At 41.0% G+C, this 19,067-nt stretch overlaps 1 protein-coding gene across 4 annotated transcripts in view; it reads left to right on the top strand.

The window, feature by feature from the left end:
* The window catches only part of CTNNA2 (catenin alpha 2), a 775,924-nt gene that overhangs the window by 678,468 nt on the left and 78,389 nt on the right, over positions 1 to 19,067 (top strand). For all 4 annotated transcript variants that reach the window (XM_043544890.1, XM_037898317.2, XM_043544889.1 and 1 more), the window contains exons 10-12: positions 8,878 to 8,970; positions 9,259 to 9,415; positions 15,938 to 16,138. In XM_043544890.1, coding sequence (XP_043400825.1) covers positions 8,878 to 8,970; positions 9,259 to 9,415; positions 15,938 to 16,138 — 451 coding nt within the window. The remainder of the gene's footprint in view (positions 1 to 8,877; positions 8,971 to 9,258; positions 9,416 to 15,937; positions 16,139 to 19,067) is intronic.

Genomic DNA, 19,067 nt, shown 5'->3' with positions numbered 1-19,067 from the left:
TACTGTTATCCCAAAACCACATATGCCGAATGAGAGTCTGTTTGGAAATCATTAGTTCATGCTTTATTGCATCGTTTTAGGCCAATAAGGTTTTTAGATACTGTATGGGTTGTGTAGACTGATGCTGAGTGTTTCAGCTTTGAATCGGAGCATTAATTTGTTCATGAATGCAAACTAGTGATTACTTTCCTATTAAAGTCACTGGGACAGACTGATCACTTGCATTTGTGTAGTGGCAAACAAACAATATTGACTAGTTTGTCTGCTCCTTCTCATTTGAACCTTAAATACTAGCTCTTCCTCCTTGGGCCTGACACCCTTTGAGTTCTTAGCAGCAATTTTAACACCTACTCCAGCCATATTTTAGCTAATGTTGTACATGTCAAAACCCCAGTCCTGCAATAAGCTCCAAGATGGTGGACTCCTGTCTTTATCAGGAGTCCTGTTGAAGTGAATTACATTCCTCACATGTCAGCCTACACGCATCTCATCCCAGGCCTGAAATCTGAGCTATTTTATTCTTTTTTCATACAAGAGGCTCTCTAGACCCATTTTAATCTGTGTTACTATTTATAAATTCTCTCCATCTTGTTGATCTCCTCCACATACTGAAGTACCTAGAACTGTAGAGAGCATTCAGTGTGCCTTTTCCCCAGTTCCATGTGGACCAGGTAACGAGAAAGAGAGTAGCCCCCAAGAGTAGCCTAACAGTAAGAATTGGTACAGCTAGCTGAACTGTGTTCTGTGAAGGAGAAAATGCTGCTAGATGTAGTCTGTGATACTCTGTTTTTAGCACTTATTTGTGCATGTACAAAAAGCCTGTATCGATTCCATGGAAATCTGTTCATAATACAGAATATGAGTGATTAAAAAAAGAATGGTCGGGCGGTTCAGACCTTAGTCTGGGCCTTGAAAGACCTGCTCCCCCACAGGCTCTCTTCGTAACTTTAGGAAGATCTCTTACTCTTTCTGTGCAATTTTCTTACTCTTACTTTCCTACCTCATGGGGGTATTGTGAGGATTAGTACTTCCACAGAGGGTGAAGTGTTCGGACATTAAACTAAAGGGGGCCAGATACATTTCTACACTGCCCTGCAGTTCGGACTTGGGGGGGGGGGGGGAGGGTGAATAGCAGTGTACACCAACAGGCTGTGCTGAACCTCCCCTATGTGGACACTGGAGGCACAAACTTAAAGATTTCTAGTTCACACGAATGTAGTCCTCCTCAAACAGGAGTCCATTAGTACTGACAAGGAACCTTTAATTTTGCACCCGCAGCATCCACATGGGGAAGTTATAGTGCAGCACTTTGGTGCACACTGCTATGCACATCTGAGTTTCACTGCGGGGCAATGTAGACATGCCCAGAGGCAGATGAGTGTTTTCACTTCTGGACATAGAAAATGGCAGCTAAAGTGTTCTAACATTTTTCTCTTGCCCAGTCACCCGAGCTCTAGGGCTTGGTGCTGCTAGTTTAACCCGGGGTGCTTCTTCCTTAACTGGTCAGGTCAGCTCCCTCGCCATCCTTCGCCTTTCTACCAGCGCGACAACCTCATCATAGGTGGAGGATTCTTTCTGGCTTACCCAGGCATGAAGGTCTGGCGGTAGTCCTCTCACGTACCAGTCGATGACCAGAACCTCTAGTATCTCCTCCGGACTCCGGGACTCAGTTTGTAACCACTTTCATGCGAGATGGATGAGGTCATATAATTGGGACCGCGGGGTTTTGTTTTCCTGGTACCTCCACTCATGATATCGCTGGGCCCGCACTGCAGTCGTTACCCCAGATCTGGCCAGGATCTCTGCTTTCAGCTGGGGGTAGTCTGCCGCAGCCTCTTCAGGCAAATCATAGTAGGCCTCCTGGGCCTCCCCACACAGGAATGGAGCGAGGATGCCAGACCACTGTTCTCGGGGCCAAGCCTCCCGCAGGCTAGGAAGTATGCCTCTACATCATCCTCTCGTGTCATTTTCTGCAGCCAATTGCTGGCCCGCATGATCTGCGTCCCATCATGGTTGCGGTTCAGCTCTGTAAGGGCCTTTACCTGGTTTACCAGGTCCCGCAACATAGCCCAGTCTTGAGCAGCCTGGTCCATCAGCAGGTGATTAGTCTCTTGCTGCAGCCGCACTGCCTCCTGTTGGGCGGCTGCCTGGACACGAGTAGCCTCCTGCTGGGCAGCTGTGGCTTGTTCAGTGCCCGCACTACCTCCTCCACTATGGTGAAAACAAATAAAAATAGACCCTCTCCCCTTTTTTTTTCTTCCTTCCAAACACCCTCCTCCTTCTGCCGCGCTGTGGACACCAGATCCCACTGCTGACACCAGTTGGGACAAAGTTTCTGCTCTACCTTGGTGGGTCTTGCACTTATTGGTGGATTTGCTCACCTTGGATCTTCACGGCAGTCCTCAGCTTGGCCGTTTTTCTGAACCCACAGTCCAGGTCGACTCCTCCTGTGTCTGACCAGGAGTTGGGAGGATTTGGGGGGAACCCGGGCCCGCCCTCTACTCCGGGTTCCAGCCCAGGGCCCTGTGGAATGCAGCTGTCTAGAGTGCCTCCTGGAACAGCTGTGCGACAGCTACAACTCCTTGGGCTACTTCCGCATGGCCTCCTCCCAACACCTTCTTTATCCTCACCATAGGACCTTCCTCCTGGTGTCTGATAATGCTTCAGTCCTCCAACAGTCCGTGTTCTCACTCTCAGCTCCTAGTGCCTCTTGCTCCCAGCTCCTCACACGCGCACCACAAACTGAAGTGAGCTCCTTTTTAAAACCCAGGTGCCCTGATTAGCCTGCCTTAATTGATTCTAGCAGCTTCTTGATTGGCTGCAGATGTTCTAATCAGCCTCTCTTAATTGTCTCCAGAAGGTTCCTGATTGTTCTGGAACCTTTCCTGTTACCTTACCCAGGGAAAAGGGACCTACTTAGCCTGGGGCTAATATATCTGCCTTCTATTACTCTCCTATAGCCATCTGGCCCGACCCTGTCACAATAGGTAAGGCAACCTCAAACAATAGCTGCAAAATCACCATTTAAACATGTATTTTTTCTATTATCTTTGAACTGTTGCATAGTCACTGAGAGCCCAGAAGCATCTGAGTCCTTCTGCAGTGTGATACCTTCACCCAATCTGTGCTGTTAGGGGAGTGGGAGAGGGGGAGGGAAAGACTATGCAAATTTCCCTCAATGCCCTGTCGTATTTATATTTGTATCCCTGCTTTGTTGTAACATATTGTGGAACCTTCATCTGAATTTTTGCTCCAAGCAATTAATTTGTGTTTCTGTGGACCACTTCCAGTAAATCCAGAGCAGCCCTGCTAAATCTTTGAATTTAAGATTAATACAGAGGAAAATACATTTTGATCATCACAATTACTTGTAATAATCCCCAAGGGTTCAGTTCAACTGTGGGAAGTGGAAAGGGTACAGTTCAGAAATACAGAAGAAAGATATCTGAGCCTGATACTCATTAACACTCTAGCAGTGTAAAGGGATCTGAAAGATGCTGTAAATGTAAAAGGGCCTTAGTATCTTGAATATGTCCTAGAACTGCAATTTAATCCTGTGTACAGTAACAAAGATAAAAATAAATTAGAATACATGTTGTATTTATATTATTTTAAAAATAAAATGCTGTTTTCCGATTGTGCCATATTTTTACTTAGTGCAGGGATATTCCTGTGACTAAATCACAGAAAAAAGTTTTCTGGTTTTTTTTTTCAGGACTGATCCTGCATATATTTTACCTGTAAATAACTGAAAACAATGGAGTGATTTACATGATTAAAGATATGTATATAAGAATTTCAAGGAGTGGGCCTACAGGGCTTAGTCCAGCTAGTGGGGAAGGAAGGTAAAGGTGCTTCTTAAACCATCTGTTCATTTCTGCTGATCCTGGGGCTGACTTAGTGGCAAGTAGGCTGGTGGTAAGGACTGCTGGAGGGAGTCTTTCAGGTGAAGGAGGGACTTGATAGAGCTGGCTACTCTGGTTTGATGACTGCTGACAACTAAGGTCCCTTTGAATCATTCTGATGGTCCAAAAGGATCAATGGGCCTGAAGTTCTGGACCTTAATGGTTATTTAAGCAGATGATTAATATTAGTTTAGTTCCACATACATTTCAAAAGGTGTTTCATGGTTTGCTGATTTGTTTAGTTACCTGTTAATTTATTTAAGTACTCTAGATTCTTCATGACAATCTTAATTCAAAAATGAGAACCCTTTTAGACAGTCAGTGAACTCCATGTGTTCAATAAACTTAGTAAAGTGCCCAGACATTTAAAAAAACCCAACCACATCAGCAATCCTGCTACCTACCAAGCCACCTCCTCCCCAGCTGCCCAAAAGGAAAGATGGTATCTGCAGTATGGTTTGGAAGTCATCAAATCTGGCATCGGCCAGACCATGGGAGACAGTCAGTTGCAAAGCCAAGAGCATCTCATAGAGAACACCTCACCAGCAGTCCCCTCTCATCTCTAAACATTCTGAAGGTTTTGCAATCCGAGCCAAATTCCAGGGGTGAAATCTGGGCCCCATTGTAGTCAATGAGAGTTTTGCCACTGACTTCACTGGGGCTAGGATTATATTCCAGATCTGTCCTCACTTTTCTGGTACTTCCCTGTATATAGACTGTTTGGCACGGTACTCTGTTATTTCACATCCTTAGAACATAATATTCATTGCAGACGGTTGTACCTTCCAACTTGGACCCTGCCGTTAAGGAACTTTGGACAGGTCACCTTGCTACCCAAATATCTGGATATTATTCAATATACATGTTTGAAATGGCACTGCTGTGTATTGCAGAGTCTTCACAAGGTGTCATGATTGCGTCAAGGTGCTCAACCCATTTCATTGTCATTTCAAAGCAATCCAGATCCAAGGCTGTTGATCTGTACATGTGTCACTATTAAGAGAATTCCTATTCATGGTAAAAAGAAAAGGAGTACTTGTGGCACCTTAGAGACTAACAAATTTATTTGAGTATAAGCTTTCGTGAGCTACAGCTCACTTCATCGGATGCATGCAGTAGAAAATACAGTGGGGAGATTTTATATACACAGAGAACATGAAACAATGGGTGTTACCATACACACTGTAATGAGAGTGATCAGGTAAGGTGAGCTATTACCAGCAGGAGGGTGCGGGGGGTGGGGGGGGAATTCATGGTAAATAACTTATCATCCAACGAGGGTTCTTCACAATATGCATTGTTGTTATGAAATGTGAACACCAAAAACAAGGTTTCCCTGTACCTCTGAAGAACTCTCTTCTCTTATTTTAATATCATGACCCAAGTTAATCATAGTCAGTAAACATGAGAAATGTTGCAAGACTGAGGAGTTGAATGAGCTAAAATGTGTTCTTGTTCTTGAAGCCACACTTAATAGCATTAAAAATGTATTTTTCCCCACAATTCCTGACAAATAATGTCTGTCTCACATTGTGCATTACAGGCACAATTTCCCTTATGATGAATTGGTGTTAAATTCTAATTTGTACTAAAGTGTAACCTCCAGTGTAAGATTTGTTTGCTGCTGTGCATAGTTTTTGAGTCAGTCGGCCAGATCCTCAACTGTTTTAAATTGGTTTCACTTGATTGTAATCAATGGACATGGCACAATATTTGTCCAAGACTTAAAACAACTCATGGAAAAGGCAGAGATTATAGTTGATATACATCAAAAAATTTGCATTATGTATATAGATGGATACAGATAGGTATCATGCATATTACGATGCACATTGAGTATGGCCACTGATTACTCTTGGATTCTTTATAGTACTGATCAATATACCAGACACTACATTCAGTTCCCCATACTATGTATGTTGGATTTTACAAAAAAGAATAGCCAATTGTCTAAGGATGACTCGGTACAGACTCTTACAAAGTAGTTTCCAAATATTATCCTCACCAGATAGAACCAAGAGAGCGATTAATACAGAGAAAGAAGAAGAAAATTTTATTTCAATGTCAATGCAATGAGAAGAGTCTGTTCCCAGTAGAATTGGCGAGATCATGCCAGCTTGATAGTTTTATTGCCATTTCAGGAGACCTATTATGGTCCTATTAAAGTGACTTTCAATTCCATATCACTCATACCTGAGAGAAATTAAGATATATAGTACATTTTGGGCCTCAGGACAATTCGTTCATCTTCATCATCTTAAAAAGAAAAGTAAATCTAAAAGATGACTTATTTTAAAATATGAGGACTCTGATTTGCGCTGAATGTAACATTGTTTGATGGTATTTAAATCTGTAATCCTCCTATACATTTCATCGAATCATCTAACTTTCCACACATGCTACTGCATTCCAATTACTATCTGGTATAGTTTTTATTTCCAATGAAGATTAAAGGGTACTGCTAGAGGTATGCAAAAAAAAAAAAAGGGCCTACAGAAAACAGCAAATTAGTTTGAGTATATCAGCTTAGGAGAACATTTCTGATATCAGTGCTGTAAGGCTGTTAATAAACAGACTAAGTCATTTGTCTCACCGTGTAATGAAAACAAGAATCACCACATTATAATAAAATCTTGACTGGGAAGTGCCTAGAAGACTCTTTGAAGCCTAGGGTGGTTTCCTTCCATGGATTTTGACACAGTGATACATGCAAACCACATTCTAAATAACTGTGAAATGAAATGGGTTCTGTGGAGAACAGATGGATCAAGGCTAAATATGGTGATGTGCACTAAAGACAGGAACAGATTAATACCACAAGGGGAGACTAAAGGAAAATTGGAAAGACTGGGGTATTTGATCTAATTCATGAATCATTTCCAACGGATAGTTCTGCCTTCAAGCACAATGAATAATACCAAGACAGCATCTTTAAAAATGTATGTGTGTTTTAATGTAGCTTAGAATTCAGAGCCATACTTCCCAGTGAAATTTTTTAAAAAAAGTTCTTTACTGTTCTTCAAAAAAATTACTCATATTTCTAAACATCACAGGTGCAATGTTATTTAGTTTTCTGTACTCTGGCATGAATTGCTATTTTAACAAGTTAGACCAAACTCCCCTCTGTGACACAAAGCCTTTGAAAATGGATTTTTTGCATGGACGTTCTGTAGCAGTTGAGAGACTTGATTCCCTCATTCACATCCAGGCTATAGAGCTCCAGCCCTTTTAGTGGTTAAGGGCAAGATTTGACAGGTAGGTCTGCATACACATCTCCATAACTACAGGTTTCAGAGTAACAGCCGTGTTAGGCTGTATTCGCAAAAAGAAAAGGAGTACTTGTGGCACCTTAGAGACTAACCAATTTATTTGAGCATGAGCTTTTGTGAGCTACAGCTCACTTCATCGGATGCATACTGTGGAAAATACAAAAGATATTTTTATACACACAAACCATGAAAAAATGGGTGTTTATCACTACAAAAGGTTTTCTCTCCCCCCACCCCACTCTTCTGCTGGTAATAGATGTCAAGAATTATAACATTCATAAACCAGTCGGAGAACACTTCAATCTCTCTGGTCACGCGATTACAGACATGAAAGTTGTGAGATTACAACAGAAAAACTTCAAATCCAGACTCCAGCGAGAGACTGCTGAATTGGAATTCATTTGCAAATTGGATGCAATTAACTTAGGCTTGAATAGAGACTGGGAGTGGCTAAGTCATTATGCAAGGTAACCTATTTCCCCTTATTTCCCCCCCCCCGTTCCTCAGACGTTCTTGTTAAACCCTGGATTTGTGCTGGAAATGGCCCACCTTGATTATCATACACATTGTAAGGAGAGTCATCACTTTAGATAAGCTACTACCAACAGGAGAGTGGGTTTGTTGGGGAGGGTGGGGAGAAAACCTGGATTTGTGCTGGAAATGGCCCACCTTGATTATCATACACATTGTAAGGAGAGTGATCACTTTAGATAAGCTATTACCAGCAGAGAGTGGTGTGGGGGGAGAGAAAACCTTTTGTAGTGATAAACACCCATTTTTTCATGGTTTGTGTGTATAAAAACATCTTCTGTATTTTCCACAGTATGCATCCGATGAAGTGAGCTGTAGCTCACGAAAGCTTATGCTCAAATAAATTGGTTAGTCTCTAAGGTGCCACAAGTACTCCTTTTCTTTTTATCTCCATAACTGTTCCCAGTCTACTCCTGCTCCAAATAGCCGTAGCATTATAATGGCTCGAACCTGCCCCACTTCCTGGAACAGTGCTCCACAGCACACGGAGGGATACATACCTCTGAATGAGATTTGTATATCCTGTCCTCCTTAATGTAGTTTTTAACGGTTACATTCCATGATGTCAGATTCTGATATCCTCACTGAATGGTACCTTACTCTGCATGCAGCCCCATTGAAATAAATGGGAGTTCTTGAGAAGTAAGGTACTTCTCAATGTGACTAAGGGCATCAGAATCTGAGACTAAAAGGAGCACTCAAGCAGTAGGGAACTTCTGTGTGTGAGTACAGGTATCAGAATGTTGGCTGTGGTTAGCCAAGCAGAGCTGGACCTCTGAATCTCTTCAGTAGAGCATGACTATCAGGATATGACAGAGCCTGAACACTATAACAAACATGGAGAGAGAAAGAAACATCTTGATAATTGTTCTGAAACATAAACAACCCCTGAAAAGTCTTACAGGAAGTGTCATGTATGAACTACGGAGAGATGCAGAGCACTTGGCAGTGAAGGAAAATGTGAAATATCTTAATACTGCGGATGGCTGCATTTCGTTTGTGAGGGAGGAAACAATCCGCATGGGTTTCTGCTCAGTGGCATAAATGTTGCAGTTTCATGCTTCTAATATGATTCTCTCGTTCTAAGCAAGGTTCAGTAATAATATTAAAGCAGATATAAAATGTACCATTTGCCTGAAAACCTGACTCTCAGTCTGCTGTTTTCATTTCAGGTTGCCAATCTGGCCTGTTCTATCTCCAATAACGAAGAAGGTGTGAAGTTAGTCCGTATGGCAGCAACCCAGATTGATAGTCTATGCCCACAGGTAGGCAAAATCCTTGCTGAAAAGTACTCAAGGACTGTTAAAGCATAAAGAGCATAAGGTATTTGACAGAGAAAAATGTCCCATATGAAGATTATAGCCTTGCCTTTTTCATTATATTGTTGACTGCCTTGCAAAAACTGTGAAAAATACATTTGTATTGTGAGCCTTGCTTAATAAAGAGAATGAACACAGTGCACAGCTGTGCTTTTAACGTAGTATTTAATCAATTTGTTCTTCCCCTTGAGCAAAGTTTTGTCATTTCTTGTAACAACTTATTCTAAATAATAGGTAATAAATGCTGCTCTCACGTTGGCTGCCAGACCCCAGAGCAAAGTAGCTCAGGACAACATGGACGTCTTTAAAGATCAGTGGGAGAAACAAGTGAGAGTTCTGACCGAGGCAGTTGATGACATCACTTCTGTGGACGACTTCCTCTCTGTCTCAGGTACTGGGATCAAAGGAGCCTCCTAAAAATAAACTAATAAATTAAAGTAATGGTCACATTAGAAAGGCAGCTAGAATTACAGATGAGCCATTAGTGCGTTCTTCTATCCACTTCGAATGCTGGCTTGCTGAACTCAGTGGAAGTGATCCAGTCCTGCCAATTAATCCCTAATAACTGGTCACATTGTACATGTGTTTCTCTCTTCTGGGAGATGTTTTGAATTTCAAACCCTGATGGGACTAAAACAATTGCAGGTAAAACAAGTATAAATTTTTAGCACCAGTTTTCCCCTCATTATGAACAAAATTTATTGCTAGCGCATGTATTCGTAGTTGGACAGCTACCTATCTACCTAATTTGCATCTTTTAGTGTCCGGTGGTTAATATATCCAGCCAAAATGAATTGAAGGTGTTGCCCCGATAAAAAGAGAGGCTGGGCAGGGCCCTGGCTGAAAATCTGGCCTTTAGTGTTTCTCTGCGTGCTGCAGTAAATGGCAAACCACCTTCATGGAGTCAAAGAAGTTAAGCGATAGAGACCCAGAGTCTCCAGTGCAATCCATTCACTTTGTGCCACTCAGGTGGTACAAAATGGATGGATTCTGGACAGAAATATTCAGCAGAGATTTTCCTTTTGGAGGAAAATTCTTCACTAGTGTAAACCTGGCAGAGATCACTCCTGTGCCAGTCACCTGTGCCAGGAACTTCAGTGCACACATTACAGGTTTCAGAGTAACAGCCGTGTTAGTCTGTATTCGTAAAAAGAAAAGGAGTACTTGTGGCACCTTAGAGACTAACCAGTTTATTTGAGCATGAGCTTTCGTGAGCTACAGCTCACTTCATCGGAAGTGAGCTGTAGCTCACGAAAGCTCATGCTCAAATAAACTGGTTAGTCTCTAAGGTGCCACAAGTACTCCTTTTCTTTTTACGAGTGCACACATTAGTTGTTCTAACTAATATAAGGACCAGGCAATCAGTGAATTATGGAGTTATAATTGGCTTTCTGATGCACTCCCCAAACCTACAACTAGTAGAGCTCAAACATAGGGGAGGTCTGAGCCTGGAAAAGATCTGTTGGATTATCTAATCCATTTCCCCACAGCGCAGGATTTCTGCCTTTCCTGTTATTAGCAGAGATAGCTTCAAGCCACAGAATTCTGAGTTGGTTCCAGATTCCCAGACTTCAGGGTTTGTTTGAGCTCATTATAAAGGTATGGGTCACAAGCAAAATTTGAATCCAGGTCTGGGTTTGGATTTCAGGTGTTCCCAAAGTTCAGAGGTGTTCATGTCTAGAGTTTTGCCTGGACCGGTCTCTATTGCCAATAAGTACAGAACCACCCTTTTTCTCATTCATTAATGTCTTGTAACAGGCTGCCAGTGTCTGCAAATGTTATTTTGTAAGAACTTGATTATCACGGTCCTTATCCAAGTGTGAGAGAAAGGATGCCTTACTCTCTTTCATAGTCCTGCTCAGATTGTGACTCACCAATGCAATCAAATGGGTGGGAAGGGGAAAGAATGGAGTGTAAGTTGAAGGATACCTGATATGGCCCTTTGCTCACCCACCACAATAGCTGGACAGGAACACAGTAGAGAGCAAGCTGTTCCACAAAAAGAGGTAAAGTAACTTACTCATCATCCAAATACAGGAAGGAAAGGGAAAGGGATTTGGATTGTCTGGTTCACAGTCCTTTCTCTCTGGTGCTTCTGGGGAGGTGTAAATACACACTAGTCCTTATGGCAGAATGTAAAGTTACAATCTAGCTATAAAAAGCTAGTGATCCTGCTGCAAAAAGTTGTTTGTTTGATTTACTGTTGTGGTAGCTTGTTAACGTAGCAAGATGTAAGGGAGGTGGAATTGGCTGTTGTGAGAAAAGGACATAGAGTATGGGCTGAGCAGTCCTTTGAGAGGATCTCTGAGAGCAGCCAAGCCTCAGGAGACAGCATGGGCTGAATTCTGTGGTGGTCTAATGTGAGATCCTTTCATGAATAATACCAAATCCAAGGAAAGGGATAAGTTTTTACTTGCTACAACTTTGTCAACTGTGCAGAAGCCACTTACTTATACTTCTTTTGTAAATAAAAAGGTAATAACAGTTAACTTAGAAAAAAGAAGAGATACATTTTACATGAAATAATGTAATCAGTTGTTGTTTCAAAATAACAGGAAAATCCCTGTTTATATTATGCATTTGCTCTCTATTCTTTGTGAATCTTGGAAGATGAGGCATTATTGGATCTCAACTTCATATTAGGCAAAGATTTTGGATATATACTTTATCTAAAATGCACATTTCAAAAATACTATTTTAAATAGAGTGTGGAGGGGAATGGCTTATTCATCCTTAGAAAGGATTCCTTCATTTTCTTTTTTTTTTTTCTGTTTGGTTGCATCATGTTATTCCTGGTAACAAGGAAATGGTGTAGTTGAGCCTGATTACACTCCACGATTCAACCCCAGTGCAGAGTGCTTACAACAAGCTATGACAAGGAAATGAAAATTGACTGTCCGAAAATTGGGTGCTTCTGAACCTGGGAGAGCATATATTTTGATTTGACAATTGGAGCTGCCAAGCACCTTTTCGCAGACTTAGATCTACAAATAATGGATGGACCCAGTCTGTGATCCACAGATACAGTCCACAAGCTGAGGAGCTGCCATTTTATTATTTATTTTTGTTCTACTGTTCAAAGCAAAGCACTTGCATCCATAAATTGCACGTTCTTCCCAGGGGTAATTTGTACTGACTGTTTATGTCAGAAATCAATTTATTCTCATAATATATTTATTGGGGATAAGCTTGAGTTACAAAACTTGGATCCAGAGCCAAATTTTGCCAAGGTGGGTCGAATCTGGGGTTTGAGTTCAGGTCTATCTTTTCAATATTTTATTTTCTTATCTGTTTAAAAATGATGTACTGTCCCACACTGTTTAGAGAACTCTGCTCTATTACCAGTGAGCTCTGAAGTCTTGGCTTCAATCAGAAATTCACACAAAGAAGCAATAGCTTATTTTTGGTTGTTAAACCATTAAAGTATTCAAAACCGGTTGGGTGACTGGTTAAGAATTTCTGACAAAGTGACCCCTCCCCGCTTATTACCCATTGCCACAATTGATGGCACATTTTTATCGGTGCAGTGGCTACAGAAGGAAGCTGAGATTAATTTTAATCAAACACTTTACATTTCAAATACATTGTCCATTTATATTTCCGAAAGAGTTTCACTTCAGGCAAAATGTGGGCATGCTGTGCTAAGCAAAATGGGTTTACAAAAATCTTTTTGCAGAGCAACATTTTTGAAATGTATTCATGTCCTTTTTTTGAACTGAACTTTCCCTTTGAAATGACCTTCATTCACAACACTGGAGAATGTCAGTTCTCATTCAAAATTGTTACCGTTTGAAAGGCAACATTGTTATCTTTTCTGGGGAAAAATTAAGAGCGAACCGTGGGATCTTTGGCAAGTCACATGACAATTTCAGCCTATTTTTGTAACCCTGGAATGGCTAAAAAAATCAGTTGGATAAATAATCATCCTTGATTTATTGATCTTACTACAAGGTACGTAATTTTATCCCCAGCTCATTTGTGGTGGTACTGGCAGAAACAGAAGTTGCAGCTCAGATTTGCCTGAGATTATAGCCAAATGTAAAATTCAGATGTCACTTTCACTGTTGACATGACTTTTTGAACTATGTTGACTGGAGGGAGAAGGACAGTGTTCCATCCTACGGAAAATCAGCTTCAACACATGACAGTGCTGTGTAAGGCACACACGATATACTGCAGTGTATAAAACCTGGTGGCCAGACCCTCAGCTTGTGTAAATTGGTGTATCTCCTTTACTTTCAGTAGAGCTACAATAATGTACACAAGCTGAAGACCTTGCCATATGTTCATTAGTATAGTATCATGATAGACACAATCACTGACACTTAGGAGCATGTTCCCTGCTATAAAAGCTTCCCACTTCTGTCCCTGGTCTTGTGGGAAGGGGATGAACTGCTTGCTCCTCCACTTCCTGCTCTCTGCATGGGGATGCCTCCACATCCCTCCCTGAATTGAATCCCTCACTTCTCCTGGTTCTGAATGCAGTGAGGGATGCAAAAACCAGCTCTTGCTCCGTCTACTCTCCCACTGCTGATACCATTTGCACGGGCATGGGAGAGGAACCCCTGACAAATCTCTCACTCCCCCAGATTATTTCTAAAGCCACTCTACTGCCCATCTAACAAGATTCCTGGGTGAGAGGTGGTAGAGACGATACACAATAGTACTTACAAAGATAAAAAAAGATTATTTTACAAAATGATGTGAGACAGCAAGTGGAAACTGAACCCAGACCCCTGAGTCTATGTGAAAGAGGTGAAATTCTGACTCCATTGCACTCGATGACTAAATTCTTATTGACTTCATTGTGCCAAGAATCACCGGTGCTCCCCAGCCAACAGAAAGCTATCTACTAAAGTGCCTTCTCTACACAGCGTTTTGTGAAGATGCAGGTGAGGGGTCAGGATATTGGACTGGCCATGTTCTCAGATGTCATGCTACTGGAGACGGAGCATATGCAAACTTTCTTCACAAGAGTGAATTTTATCCATGATGTAAACCTAAATAACAGGCTTCAAACTCTCATTGACTTTCAATAGCAGTTGGGTGCCTTATTTCTTTAGACACCTTTGAAACTCACACCCTAAATCTTTTCAGTAATAAGCAGACTAATCTTTTAAATATTGACTTCTTTTCAATGCATATACAGTATATATGGCCATATTATACTCCAGTTTTATTTATTGTTATTTTAGTAACTCTTAAATTTAATTAAGAGTTGATATTTGAAGTGAATTTCAGTGTTTGAGAAAAGTACCAGATTTACAACACTGGAAATCCCAAGAGCTGTACTTACCCTTAAAATAACTGTTGGATCCGTCTGTGCCTCAAGATTGTTTTGGAGTGACAATGTGTAGTGTGAGAAGGGTAGTTCTGTCTCAATGGTAAATAAGTCACTGGTTTGTTCACTCTGCTGAGACTCTGAATAATGGTGCAAATAAATGCTAGTTATGTAGGTGACTTTTGTGGTGAGAAGACCTACTCAACCTATTTAACACAGGATAAGTCACCAAACAGACATTGGACAGAAATTAATTTTGGTCAGTACTGACCTAGGTTCAGACTCAAAATGGAGACCTGGAATGTAAAGCACCGTAACTTATTATGTACCCTTATTAAGAGACTACAGTATACCCTGCAAATGGCCTAAAGTGCTGTGGTAACAATATTGTAAGCTGTTGTGTTTTAGTCACACATGACGCAGTCCTTCATGACATTCTCAGAAACAAACTAGGGAAATGTGGTGTAGATGAAATTACAATAAGGTGGGTGCACAATTGGTTGAAAAACTCTTACTCAAATAGTAGCTTTTAATGGCTTGCTGCCAAACTGGGAGGACATATCTAGTGGGGTCCCTCAGGGGCCTGTCCTGAGTCTGCTACTATTAAATATTTTCATTAATGGCTTGGGCAATGGAGTGGAGAGTATTCTTATAAAATCTCCAAAGGACACCAAGTTGGGAGGGGTTGCAAGCATGTTGGAGGAGATTATTATAATTCAAAATGGCCTTGATAAATTGGAGAATTGATCTGAAATCAACAAGATGAAATTTAATTATAAAAAGTGCAAATAATAACTGGCTAGGAAGTAGTACTGCTAAAAACGATATGTGGTTGTAGTGAATGACAAATTGAATATGAGTTAACAATGTGATGCAGTTGCAAAAAAGGTGAATACTGTTCTGGGGTGTATTAACAGGAGTGTTGTAAATAAGATATGGGAGGTAATTGTCCTAATGTACTAAGCACTGGTGAGCCTTCAGCTAGAGGATTGTGTCCAGTTTTGGGCAAGACACTTTAAGAAATATGTGGACAAATTGTAGAGAATCCAGAGGAGAGCAACAAAAATGGTAAAAGGCTTAGAAAACCTGACCTCTGAGGAAAGATTAAAAAAAAAAACTCGGCATGTTTAATCCTGAGAACGGAAGACTGAGTGGGGACCTGATAACAGTCTTCAAATGTGTTAAGGGCTGTTATAAAGAGAACGGTAATCAATTCTTTTCCCTGCTCACTGGAAGTAAAACAAGTAGTAATCAGTTTAATCGGCAGGAGGGGAGATTTAGGTTAGATATTAAGGAAAAAATATTTCTAGCTATAAAGATAGTTAAGCTCTGGAATAGGCTTCCAAGGAAGATTGTGGCATTCCCATCATTGGGAGTTTTTAAGAACGGGTTGAACAAACATCTGTCAGGGAAGGGCTAGATTTACTGTGCCTTGCCTCAGCTCAGGGAACTGGACTAGATGACCTCTTGAGGTTCATTCCAGCCCTACATTTCTGTGATGCTATGATTCCATGATTCTATTACACGAGAAAAGTACTCAGAACAGACAAATTATTCCTTATGACTCAACAGTTGCAGTATACACATATAAGCCTAGTGATGAACTGAAAATTATATGTGTTCTTTCTGCAGAAAACCATATTCTGGAGGATGTGAATAAATGTGTGATCGCCCTCCAAGAGGGAGATGTTGATACACTGGACAGAACTGCAGGTGCAATCCGTGGCCGTGCAGCCAGAGTCATTCACATCATCAATGCAGAGATGGAAAACTATGAAGCTGGAGTTTATACTGAGAAGGTACTGGAAGCTACAAAATTGCTCTCAGAAACCGGTAAGCTTATTCTGACTAAGCTCTCTAACACATTAAGTTCCTAACCAGTTTAAATCCATATTTTCCAGTCTGTAATTTAGAAGAGCATCTGTGCTCTCTCTGTGTGGATGGATCTGCTTGTTAGTGACTAAAGTTCATGTTTCAAAACAAAACAATAAAAAAAACACACTGACATGTTGAAAAAACTACAGAAAAAATAAATCCAAATAATAAGGCTAATTTCAAAACCTCATGTCCTCTCCAAAGGTCTAAGAAAACCTCAGAATTAACAAAATTTCAGTGAAAGTCATTTGGAATGACTGGCAATTCATGATTATATCATTTTAAAAGTAATATAATTTCATAGTTATTTCATAGTAGGACTATGTGCAGAATCATACATTTTTCCACTCCTGTTCTCACTCATATACTTATTTACCACAGTATTTGTTCTAGGCTTTGTGGTCACCAGGACGGTTCCAGTTGTGACAAATAAGCAATGAGCAATTCAAACACATGTAGCAACAGATAATATAAGTGACTGTAATATTAGAGTGAAGCAATCAGATTTTTTGCTGCAACATAGCGAATCCTTTATCACTGGTCGCATGTTTGTTAATTCTTAATATATAAATCAGGCTATAAAGCAAGCTAGCAAAATATATTGATACATGGATTATAATTTATTATTATTTTATTGTTCCAATTGAACAGTGTGGCCCCAAAAACAAACCGGGAAAGTGAAATGTTAATAGCTCTGCTTTCTATGTCCCTTCACTGGAGATTAAGGATTGAATCCCAGATTCTGACTGTACATCTTTCAGTATATGATCAAAATTAGAGGAGGCTAGGAAACAAACTTTGTGTCCGCAGAACTGGTGAAATTTATCCTTGCTTTGGCCTACGGAGGGGCATTCCAAAGGAGGATTTAGCCTTTGGGAGCGTGATCTGCACATAATAGTATATACCCTGCCACTTAGCCCTAATCAGCATACATCCCCTAAACACCTCTCTGGCTTATATTTGGATAAACCCGGAGAAAGTGGACAATTGGACTAGAGAGCTTATTTTATGAGAGGAGATGAACAGAACTTGGCTTGTTTAGTCTAGCAAAACAAAGGCTAAGAGGGGATATGATTGCTGTCTATAAATACATGAAAAGGGAAAAAAACAAGGGAATGAGAGCAGTTATTGAAGTTTAAGGACAATGTTGGCTCAAGAACAGATGGGTAAAAATTAGCCAGGAATAAATTTAGGTTGAAAATTAGACAGTTTCTAGCCATCAGAGTGAGGTTCTGGAACAGCCTTCCAATAAGAGTAGTGAAGGACAAACAACCTAAATGGTTTAAGATAGAGTTTGATACATTTATAAATGGGAGTATAGGATGGGCTGCTTGTGCTAGTTGGCGGCAGGACTTCATGACCCAGGTGGTCACTTCCAGTCCTGTGTTCCAAGAGAGTGAGAATTTGGCCCTCTATGCCTTTGAAATGCTGGGGTGGTAGTCCTCTGACATTAGTGAGATTCCATAGAAAATCTTTGTATAGTTCTTAGTCAAGGAAACACAAGAGGATCAGAAAGTGGTTGTTTTAATTCCACATTTATTGCAAATTCAATGCAAGATCAAAGTTGTTAACCATAAATTTAGCTTCAAAAGGGCATTTCATTAGCAAAATAATGTAAACTCTAGCAATAAGCAGTTGTCATGGATTTAAAACAGGAAGATATGACCTGTCCAGTGTGACTGGGTTCTTGGGTCAACAGACTTTCACAAACCAGCAAAATATACTGAAGTTTATTTCCATTAAAGTCTTCATTAGTAAACTGAAAAGGAGTACTTGTGGCACCTTAGAGACTAACAAATTTAATTGAGCATAAGCTTTCGTGAGCTACAGCTCACTTCATCGGATGCATTCAGTGGAAAATACAGTGGGGAGATTTATATACACAGAGAACATGAAACAATGGGTGTTACCATACACACTGTAAGGAGAGTGATCGCTTAAGATGAGCTATTACCAGCAGGAGAGGGCAGGGAGAAAACATTTTGTAGTGATAATCAAGATGGGCCATTTCCAGTAGTTGACAAGAATGTGTGAGGAACAGTGGGGGGCAGCGGCACTGCTATGGGTACCCGCATGGCCCCAGAGTATGCCAACATTTTTATGGCTGACTTAGAACAACGCTTCCTCAGCTCTTGTCCCCTAATGCCCCTACTCTACTTGTGCTACATTGATGACATCATCATCATCTGGACCCATGGAAAAGAAGCCCTTAAGGAATTTCACCATGATTTCAACAATTTCCATCCCACCATCAACCTCAGCCTGGACCAGTCCACACAAGAGATCCACTTCCTGGACACTACGGTGCTAATAAGCGATGGTCACATAAACACCACCCTATACCGGAAACCTACTGTCCGCTATTCCTACCTACATGCCTCCAGCTTTCACCCAGACCACATCACACGATCCATTGTCTACAGCCAAGCTCTACGATACAACCGCATTGGCTCCAACCCCTCAGACAGAGACAAACACCTACAGGATCTCTATCAAGCATTCTTACAACTACAATACCCACCTGCTGAAGTGAAGAAACAGATTGACAGAGCCAGAAGAGTTCCCAGAAGTTACCTATTACAGGACAGGCCCAACAAATAAAATAACAGAACGCCACTAGCCATCACCTTCAGCCCCCAACTAAAACCTCTCCAACGCATCATCAAGGATCTACAACCTATCCGGAAGGACGAACCATCACTCTCACAGATCTTGGGAGACAGGCCAGTCCTTGCTTACAGACAGCCCCCCAACCTGATGCAAATACTCACCAGCAACCACACACCACAGAACAGAACCACTCACCCAGGAACCTATCCTGGCAACAAAGCCCATTGCCAACTGTGTCCACATATCTATTCAGGGGACACCATCATAGGGCCTAGTC

This window comes from Chelonia mydas, chromosome 4 (genome assembly GCF_015237465.2).
Source record: "Chelonia mydas isolate rCheMyd1 chromosome 4, rCheMyd1.pri.v2, whole genome shotgun sequence".
Taxonomy (NCBI): domain Eukaryota; kingdom Metazoa; phylum Chordata; order Testudines; family Cheloniidae; genus Chelonia; species Chelonia mydas.
This window is presented reverse-complemented; position numbering and strand designations above follow the sequence as displayed.